The sequence below is a fragment of the Lycium ferocissimum genome, chromosome 7 (assembly GCF_029784015.1).
Source record: "Lycium ferocissimum isolate CSIRO_LF1 chromosome 7, AGI_CSIRO_Lferr_CH_V1, whole genome shotgun sequence".
Taxonomy (NCBI): Eukaryota; Viridiplantae; Streptophyta; class Magnoliopsida; order Solanales; family Solanaceae; genus Lycium; species Lycium ferocissimum.
The window spans coordinates 38,683,943-38,694,214 of NC_081348.1; the positions used below are offsets into that span (position 1 = coordinate 38,683,943).

General features: G+C 31.4%; 1 protein-coding gene across 1 annotated transcript; it reads right to left on the bottom strand.

Moving 5' to 3' along the window:
• Positions 1-3,627: 3,627 nt before the first annotated feature.
• On the bottom strand, positions 3,628-6,101 carry LOC132064879 (caffeoyl-CoA O-methyltransferase 6). Its single transcript, XM_059458031.1, has 5 exons — positions 5,906-6,101; positions 5,243-5,322; positions 4,999-5,143; positions 4,201-4,332; positions 3,628-4,078 (listed from the first exon to the last, which is right to left on the bottom strand). The coding sequence occupies exons 1-5, from the start codon at positions 5,999-6,001 to the stop codon at positions 3,785-3,787; spliced, it is 747 nt and encodes a 248-aa protein (XP_059314014.1). The 5' UTR covers positions 6,002-6,101; the 3' UTR covers positions 3,628-3,784.
• Positions 6,102-10,272: the final 4,171 nt, after the last annotated feature.

The window sequence follows — 10,272 nt, forward strand, 5'->3', positions numbered from 1 at the left end:
GAAAATTGGGGTTAATGGCGGGTGGGGACTTGAAAGTTTCACTGTATGCAGTAAGATGCAAGGAGAAGATGGAGGAATGTCCTTATTCACGCACGAAATTATGGCGCGTGCGTGAAAAATCTGCTAATTTTAAGAAAGCTCCTTCAGACGAAATTGAGAATTCGTGCGTGAAATCGTATTTTTGGTGAAGGAGTCCTTTTCACGCACGAATTTCGCGTGAATACTACTAATGTAATTTTTTTTTTTACTTATTTAATTTGTCTAACTTTTTATTTTTTCATACAGCATTTCTAAGTCATGACTCGTTCTTTTCTTCTAGGTAGCTAATGTTGACCCTCTATTATCATGGAATGATATTTGTAACTGTCAATTCACGTTGTCATCTGCTTCTAGACTTCTAGTTGTGTTTTACTTTTATTGTGTTTTGATTGGTCGAAATAAATGTTGACTCAACCCTTGATTGATTCAAATAAGGGTTTGTTTTATATGATGGGAAATGCTGTAAAATGTTTTTCTAATAAATAATTTTTTGAAAAATAAGTGATTTGTTAACTTATTTATCCCTGTTTGATAAGTAAGAAGAAGAATATTTCCCAAAAATATAAGTCTTATTTCAGAAAATAAAACATTTCATATTTGAATTCACTATCAAATTTAAAAATTTGGCTTTCAAAATTTGAATTGTGTCTCGTAAACTGGGGTAGAGTGAATAACCAAATTTGTCATCTGGTATTGTTCTGTTATCGTCTTCCAAGGATATTCATTTTGTGTGAAGTTGTCTTGGTAGCCGTTAATATCTTTTCACTATTCTAGAGGAATTCGAGATACATATACTAAAAGTTGATTTTATCTCTATTACTCCCTTGATCTATTTTATTTGTTCTGTTTTTTTTTTTTTTTCTTTCCACGTCCCTTTAAAAAAATATTACTAATTAAACTTATCCGTTGATCTCAATTAAATACTACTCTCTTTGTTACCATATTTATTGAGTAAGGATAAGGTTTAAAATAATGGTTAATTATATCTTAATTTTTTAAAATGAAAATTATTTTGGACCATCTATTTTTAATAAGGACGACAAATAAAGTGGATCAAAGGGAATAACTATTTTAACCAAATTAATTGCACTAATATAAAATGAAACAACTTAAATCACATATTTAACTATTTATATATTAGGAGCTACGTAAATTAGTTGATTTCAGATTTTCAGTGGCGCTTTATTTGACATGCCCTATTTGGTGTACTAACGTTTATAATTTATTTTGGGTGGGTTAATCAACATTGTCCTTTGCTGTTCACAAGAACTTGTGCGACCCAAGTTGTTGCTTACAATTTTTTGTCTTAGTTGAGCTGTTATATTTATTTATTTATTTTTATAAAAAAGAAGTTGCGTCTGACTTAGGTTCTTGCTGTTGTTGATTTGTCTAGATAATTATGAATTTATTATGATGGATACAGTTCGTTTCTTCTAGGTAGCTAATGTTGACCCTCTATTATCATGGAATAATATTTGTAATTATGGGATTTGTCAATTCACGTAGTCATCTGATTCTAGACTTCTAGTTGTGTTTTACTTTTATTGTGTTTGATTGGTCGAAATAGATGTTGACTCAACCGTTGATTGATTCAAATAAGGGTTGGTTTTATATGATGTGAAATGCTGTAAAATGTTTTTCTAATAAATAATTTTTTGAAAAATAAGTGATTTGTTAACTTATTTATCCGTGTTTGATAAGTGAGAAGACGAACATTGCCCAAAAATTTTATAGGAAGACTAGGAAAACATTATGGGGCGAAAGTCGAAATTGAAGCGTCGGGTGGGTGAGTGGAGAGGAGACAATGATCTCTTAAGAAAATGACATTTATGGAACTTGTTTTTTCCTAATCTTTTAAAGAAATCATTCTTTTTAAAAAAAATCTAGATAATGTAATTAACCAAACATGAAAAAATTGGAAGAAGTTATGTTTTTCCCTATTACCAAAAACACCCTGAATAAATGATTTCTGTTTTGTATCCAAGGCCTATATTAGAGAAGCCCATCGTTCCAGACAATTTCTAACATTGGGCGTGGGCCAAATTTTAGCAATTGACTGTCCACTGAGAATTGGATTTGGGCTCAATTAAAACCTTTGCAAATATTTGGACCTTGCCTGATGGGTTCTGGACTTTGGAGACTGCTTCTTGCTTTTCCCGTCGAAGAGGTTTATTTGGACGGGACGGGTTCCAATCAAATGTGTTTGAAAATTTTGCAAGGATTTCCCTTCAATCGCACATATTTTTAATTTTTGTCCTTGTTATTTGTGGTCTTTAACTAGCTCACGTCATCTATCGAAAAATATTCATTTTGCTTATTTACTCAAAGATAAGTTTTGTAACATTTATCTTCCGAAACTGGACTTTTGCTTCGCTCGGCATGTAAATCTGTAGGAATTATTGTTATGCAGGTTAGGTTCTGTAGTATTTTTAAATTTTGTTGTAGTGTTTAGAAACTGGAGTTATGCTTTTTGGGCGTGTGTTATTTATCTTTCTTTAGTTGAATAACATGCCTATTTTTGTGCAGTTTGATATGTTTTTTGGCCATTTTTATGTTGAGTTTAGATAGTTTGCCGTGTCCGACATAACTTGTGTTATATTATGATACGAAAATCTAAAATTATATTGAGTAAATATAAACGTATGTTGCACAAAAAGTGTTGAAGGACAAAAATTAAAGACCACGGATACGAGGGCCAAAAACTATAGACCACCGCGAAATAAGGGAATTTGTGCGAATGACCCAATATATTTGTTAGGAATGTCACTTTAATGATCGAAAATACTTCATACTCCAATCAAGAAGCTATTTTAAAGTGCCATATCTATACTACTATGTCTTGCGTGCAAGGAGAGTGATAAATAGTCAGTACAGTTAGAGGAAGTTTTAGAGATTTGCTTAAACGTTTTCGGGTATATCTTATTTAGGCTGAGCTATGTTTCTCACTCAATTCTGCTTTAAAAAGTTTACAAGTTTAACATCTTAATTTGGTTGATTTAATCACAGGGTCTAAAGTGTCTTTAAAATGGTAAAACTAACACACCCATTGTGGGTGGTGGTTGATAGATCTCTACAAAATTGGAATAAGCGAATACAGATCATGTTCACAGTTTATTACCAAAAAAAAAAAAAAAATCTATCGCAATTAGAGGTCTTTTTTATTTTAATTCTTATTCAATGATTGCAAAAATCTTCCCTTGAATCGTTATCCATTTGAATCTGCACGACTGCAACTAATCCAAGATACTAAAGAAAGACACTTCCATGGATGAAAAAAAAAGCCTTCAAACATTTACATTCTACCAAAAACTATTCGTTTAATTTGCTCAATTATTTTTGCTCAATTATTTGTTACATCACGAATTGTTCGTCATTTTAATTGAATTAATATAGAGCGGAGATAGATAGGGTCCCAAAAGCTTTTGCTCTTGATTAGAAGTCCGAATTTGAGTTATCTGAATAGAGACGCAAATTCAAAATAATCAAGCTAATGGGCTTCAAATATACATTACATAATAGTAGGGGAAAAAAACTATATTCATAGAGGATAATATAAATTATCGTTCGATAAATAAACTTTTACTCAACTGAAATAAAAAGGAAATCTTAGTATTTCTTATAATTTCGGAAATACAATATTCGGAATACAAATATGGAACTATTAATAGAGATAATGATGATATTCAAATAGTATAAATTCACAAATTCAAAAGCAAAAGGAGACAAATAAAATGTAACAGAATAATCAGCTAATACGGCGGCACAGGGTAATTCCATCACCAACAGGAAGCATACAAATCTCAATCCTTGGATCAGCTGCTAAAGCTTTGTTAAGTTCCAATACAAAGTCCCTGTAGTACCTAACATATTTCCTTAATGGAGCATCAGGTGGAGCCACCACAGAACCATTCCATAGGGTGTTGTCGTAGCCAATCACACCACCAACTTTTACCAGTTCTATTATCCTCTTGTGGTAGTTAAGGTAGTTGTCCTTGTCGGCATCCACGAAAATGAAATCATACGTGCCATGATTATTTTTCTGAAATAAAAAAACAATTCAAGATGTCATTATCCAGTCTACAAAAAGATAAAAGATAGCTGACTTGATTAAAACAAGTAATATATCTTGGTTTAAATTAATTTTTATAAATGATTACTTACGTCTTCAACCAATATATCAAGAACAGGCAAAGCAGGTCCCTCCCTAAAATCAATCTTGTGAGCCACGCCAGCCTTTTGGATTACGGGCAAACCAAGTTCGTAATTCTCCTTGTTAATATCCATTGCCAGTATCTGCAAATTAAAAGCAAACACAAATACTTTATCAATTATAGTATTTGAGTCATGACCCCATAATAAGTTAAAGTGGCGTGCACGACTATACCTTATATTTGGTGTTCTTTTTTTGGGTAGGAACTTATGTTTGGTGGTTGAGTGGTCAATTAATCCAGTAACTAAAACTTTATAATTACACGTATTATATAATGTTGCTTATTCAAATTTAAGTGACCACCCCTTATTCTAAAGATGAAATTTAAGTTGTATGGGGTTGTGCCCAAAGTCAAATCTCCACTTATCTTTGTTTTCTTCAATTGCGGCTTTTCTGTTTTTCTTTTTCTTTCTCCCTTTTTTCTTCTTTTTGTTTTTTTATAGGGCAAGACTAGTGGGAATTTATACCTTTTTTGGCCTCTGGCTAAGATCAAATGTAGTACTATATTTTTATAGAGAAAAGTATAAGGCTAACATTTAATACGTGGATCATCAATTAATATGATATTAATTCAATATTTCTAAAAAGAGGTCCATGACATTAACTTGCTATCAGGGCCTTCACGCTTTGCCTTAGCCTTGCACCCAATAAAGGAAAAAAAGCCGAGTGGGAATTTTTCAACAAAATGCACTGTATTTGCTAAAAATGTGTTACTTATCCATATATGATAATAATTGATATGTATGTACCTTTCCATCATCAGGAAGAGCAAGAGCAGTAGCAAGGAGAGAGTAGCCAGTGTAAACACCAATCTCCATGGTGTTTTTTGCATTGATTAACTTCAACAACATGCTCAAGAATTGTCCTTCATCTGCTGAGGTTGTCATTAAATTCCTGTTTCCAACAAATATCCATATTTTATATTTAGTCAACCGAAAAAAAAAAAACTACTATAAACTTGATCTTTAGCAATTAACTAATTAATCAACTCACCATGGATGCTTAGCAGTCAATTCTCTGAGCTCTTTCATGGGTTCTGGCTCTCTTGGGTATACGCTAGTCTCGAGTATGTACTGTAACATGTAGGAACTAATGATCATCAGACACGATCTATAACGGATGATGTCATAGGCAGATTAAAAAGTTAACCTTTTGTACTTTTAAATTATGGTTTCATAATCATTTAATTTGCTGAGTTTCGGTAGTTTCATCTATATATTGATATTCTTCGTTAAAAATACTAGATTCGGCTAAACTCATTATACAAAAGTTGCATCTGTCCCTTGATCGGATGATCGCATAGATTAAGCTCCTGTTTGGCCATAGATTTTGAAGTTGAAACTTGAAAAATTGAGTTTTTGAAGTCGTGAATTTTGTAATTTGTAGTTGCGTTTGGACATGCATTTTACTTGAAATTTTTTTGAAATTTTGTGAGTGAAAATCCCAAAAACCAATCTGAACCAGTTTTTGGAACTTGAAAGTTCAGATATTTAAAGATAAATTTTCAAAATCTGATCCAATCTATGGCCAAACGCTAGCTAAGTAGAGGATGGTCACACATCGTCTACTTTTAGGCCCTTTAAATTTCTGAATTTGTCTCAATGTACTAAAACTATTCCTTTTTGGGAAAAACTAATTAAGAAAAAGTTGTTGTACCTGGTAAAGAGCATCACTTTGCAAAAGACTCTTGTGGCCAACCTCTTGGTGTTTGGCTACTTGAGTTTCCTGTGCTGCACCATTAGTCTCAGCCATGTTAATCTCTTAACTTTTTTCCCTTTGCAACTTCAGTTAGCTTTTCTTGTTTGTTTGCTTTCTCCTAATTTTCTTTTCCTTTTGGTTTCTGATTTTTGAAGGAAGGAAATGGAAATATATATAATGGGCTGGATTAGAGGGGTGAGTTTATTTTCACTTAACAAATAAGGCTTGCATGAACATATCGGCCCACCAACTCTTCAAAAAGTTGGTGAGATTCGTCCATGGTGTGATGTTTTCTTTCTTAACATAAAAACAAATGGACTCAATATGTGGGACCTAATGAAGTTGTTGCAACCAAGTCTCAACCACTGAAGACTTACTACGTCAGATAACGTCACGATTACCCATTTAAATTTGTGAAACTTGTCTTATTTACATACTTACTGTCAAATTTAATAAATTATGATTAACAAAGTTGGTATTATCATTAATTCATTATACTAGGAAAAATAATACTCTACTATAACTTTAGAAAGAAATCGTCCATTTCCAAATATATTTAAGTAGTTGCCTAAAAAGTAAAATATTGATTTTGGTTGTTGATAAATTTATAAGGTTCACCTTCATGTTTATCCTATGTTAAAATTAATGGTGAGTTCATAACTTCAATTCAGTTTCTGTTAGTTGACAAAACTAGCTACGTACCTTCTAATTTGTTATATGTCTCCATCTAGGATTGATATTATAGGTTGTGTATAATTTTTTTAATATATTATTATATTTGGAGATGGTGATTTCATACTAAAGTTAGAAAAGTATCTTTTTTCTAAAGTTATAGACTATATTACAAAAGTTTTTGAGTATCTTTTTTTCTAAAATAATAGTCAACCTTATGAACCATGATTAAGACCATTGTTTAAATAAGTAAAATCTTGAGCATTGACATGTAATTAAATAAGACAAATGTCACATTCTGAATAAGAATTTGGGGCATTCTAGAGAAAGAGACTGAGACCTCAATTGTTTGCACTTAATGGAGGTATGAATTTGACCGGTCCAGATCTTGGGCCATTAAATCCATTCGTTTAAATTAAGATCTAAGTACTTATTTGATTTGAATAGGTCTTAATCATTAAAATCTTGAACAAAATCTTAAATCATTAAGAACTTTTTTTGTAAGGATAATTTTTACCACCAACCCCACCCCCTATACCAACCACCTACCCCCACTTACCATAGCCACCAACACTACCCCAAAACCCACCACCACCCACCGCCACCACCCACCCCACCACCCCCCCTCCCCCACCTCCCCCCACCAACCCCACCCCCGCCTAAAAACCCCCCACCTACCGCCTACCACTGTTATAAAGCATCTCCACCATTAGTAGCGAACATAAATGTTTCATTTTTTTTGTCAAATAATATTTTTATTATATTAAATTTGCATTTATCTTCTAATATTTAGTTACTTTTTATTTGAATTGCATATATTTATTATATTTAAATAAATACATTATGCAAATTCAAATGTTGAAAAATAAATAGTCTTAATCATTCAGTGTTCAAATCTAGAGAGTAGAGACAACATCTTAATCATTCAGATGTGCATTTAGATTTAGACGTCTTAATTTTAATGAAAACAAATGAGAGAAAGGAACCAAATCCGTATTGTAGTGCTATAATATTTGAAAGTTACAATAAATATTTTTAAATATGGATAATTAAGGTGATATAATGTTACATAAACGGAACATATGAAATATTTTCTTTTACATTACATATATAAATTTTGAATAAAAAAAGTAGGAGAAGATGAGCTCGAGGAAATGAGATCTCTTGCCCCCTTATAATTTGAATAGAAGAAAATGATTTTTTCATATTTCCTATGTTTTTTTTTTTCCAGATCTCTTGTAAAAGAGTAATAACTAAAAAAAGTTTGTAAACGGCTAAAAAACCATTTCTCTCGATGGGCTAGGAGTGGGCCCTGAAATTGGTAAACAGTCATCCGACTTCCAAAAATGAAGAAAAGGGCATCCTCCAATTAATGAAAAATAAGTAGGCGTTTGGCCATGAAAATCAAATATTTTTCACTTTATTTGGAATTTTGAAGTTGGAGCTGAAGAAGGAGTTATGTTTGGTTATAGTTTTTGCAAAAAATATTTGGTTATTTGAATGCATTGAAAGTGGAAAAAAATGAAAACAAGGTTTTAAATATTTTTCAAACTCCAAATAAAACTTCAAGTTGTATTTGGAATTTATATGGCCAAACACTGATTTTCAAATAAAGTGAAATAATTTCCTGGAAAAAAGTGAAAATTCTTATGGCCAAAAGGCTTATATGTCGTTTGATTACGTTGATGTTCCTTATGAAAGGTAGATATATTTCACTTCTCAATAAGCTTTTAGCTAAATAAAGCTTAAATAAATATTTTTTACATATATTTTTTTGGGAATAAAAACAACCATCTGAATACAATTTTAGTCTGTTCGTGAAAATATATTTCTAAATTAACGATGCAAGTGTTTGGTGAAAAAACCTTTTTTCTTCATGATTTTTTTTAAAAAAATTTCCCGCTAATTGTCTATTAATTACACAATTGGGCGTATGTCGGGATTCGCCTTGTGTGGGACTTTATGGAAATGCGCTCCCTATGAAGGAATTTTTTTATCCGAAACTCAAACCCAAGACTTTTGATTAAGAAGGAGCAGTCTTATCCGTTGCACTGCATCTTTTGGTGGTTGGTGAAAACTTCTTTAAAGTTGCTAAAATTTTGATATAATAACAATCATGCCAAGAGTTGGTAAACGGTTTGTCCTCTTTAGACCCATTCCCCCCCTCCCTTTTTGGTGAAGAAAAATAAGATAAAATGATGCCAAATAGCACCTCCACTTTGACTTTCTTTTCGTGTACCCCTTTAATATTGTAATTTACTTCGGAATGGTTTAAGTACTGCGTACGAATCTAAAGCAATAATTATTTTTACAACCGATATTTCTTTTGGCATGGCAGAGTTGAAGTATAATACTGAAAGTATAGTTCTATGATGGTGAATTCAACGGCATCAATTATGATGATCTTGCTACGATAAAATTATAAATTTGATCTACCTGGTTCAGCTAATAATATTGAATTTTCTTTGTAAGTTCACCAAGTTTTGAAAAGAATGAAAACAATTATTTATGTTTTCTTCCTAACAAGTTTCTCTCATATCGTCGGTCGAATGCGTTATTGGGTTTTTCCTTTAAGACTATGGAGCCACAAATCATTTAATTTTAATAAATTGTGACAACAAAATTTTTTGACACAATACTTATCGCGTATAGTCGTGTCTAAAAGATTTTACTCAATATTAGTCGAAACATGAAACACGAATTTGGTAAGAATCATAAAGAGGTGTTGAATTATTCAAAATGAGTTGTACCAACTAATAGTTATAATAAAACTTGAGACGGAATCAAGGGCCTGCTTAGTGTGAATCGTGCAAGACTTCTTTGGTCAACTTTGTTCCCTATTTCAATTTCCGCAACTATTTTTATTTGTGATCATTTTTTAATTTTATCTATTATGGGGTATTAGTTTATCTTTTTGAAAAGAAACAAAAAAGAATTGACTTATCAGTCTAAGTTATCGTATTTCCTCAGTCTCTTTTGAATATAACGACGTTGTTAGACATAAGAAATGAGTCCGGAGCCAAAATGGCTTGTTTTTTTTTAATTTAATAGTCGAAATAGAATCATTTTTTTATCTTAAAATGGGTATTTCGTTGGTTATCAATGAAATCACTGATTCTTTCGTTTTTAATCAGAGCGAAATGTAACAAATAATATATATATTTTTTTTTTGTATTTCGTGGTACTAGTAATGAAATAGCATTAATTTTTTTTATTTATTTATTTGGTTCATACAAAAAACGAAATTAAAAAGAAAAAAAAATTTGTCTATTTCGTTGGTAGTCCAAGAAATAAGACAAATTTTTTTTATTTCGTTTTTGTATAAAAAGAAATAAATATTTTTTTTTTTTCGTTTATACAAAAAAGAAATGAAATATATATATATATATATATATATATATATATATTTTTTTTTTTTTTTGTATTTCGTTTATATGAACGAAATAGGATAATTTTTTTTTTTTTTTTTTTTATTTCGTTTATATTCATCGTATTCGATTATCTAAATCTCAAACTAACTTCATTTAAAGTCAAAAAATCTTTTTCGGCGGATGGTTTTAAAAAAACATAAAAAGGGGAGGGGGTTGGACTACGAGCTGAGGGGGGCGGACTACGACGCTCCTGGAGGGGGAAAACCTCCCTTGAGAACGGAA

Bases quoted from the DNA above. Each gene is read 5' to 3' on its own strand.
- LOC132064879 (XM_059458031.1), bottom strand. From the start codon at position 6,001: ATGGCTGAGACTAATGGTGCAGCACAGGAAACTCAAGTAGCCAAACAC. The intron at 5,323-5,905 runs GTACAACAACTT...TACATGTTACAG, and splicing joins AAAGTGATGCTCTTTACCAG to TACATACTCGAGACTAGCGT. The intron at 5,144-5,242 runs GTGAGTTGATTA...TGTTGGAAACAG, and splicing joins TTGACTGCTAAGCATCCATG to GAATTTAATGACAACCTCAG.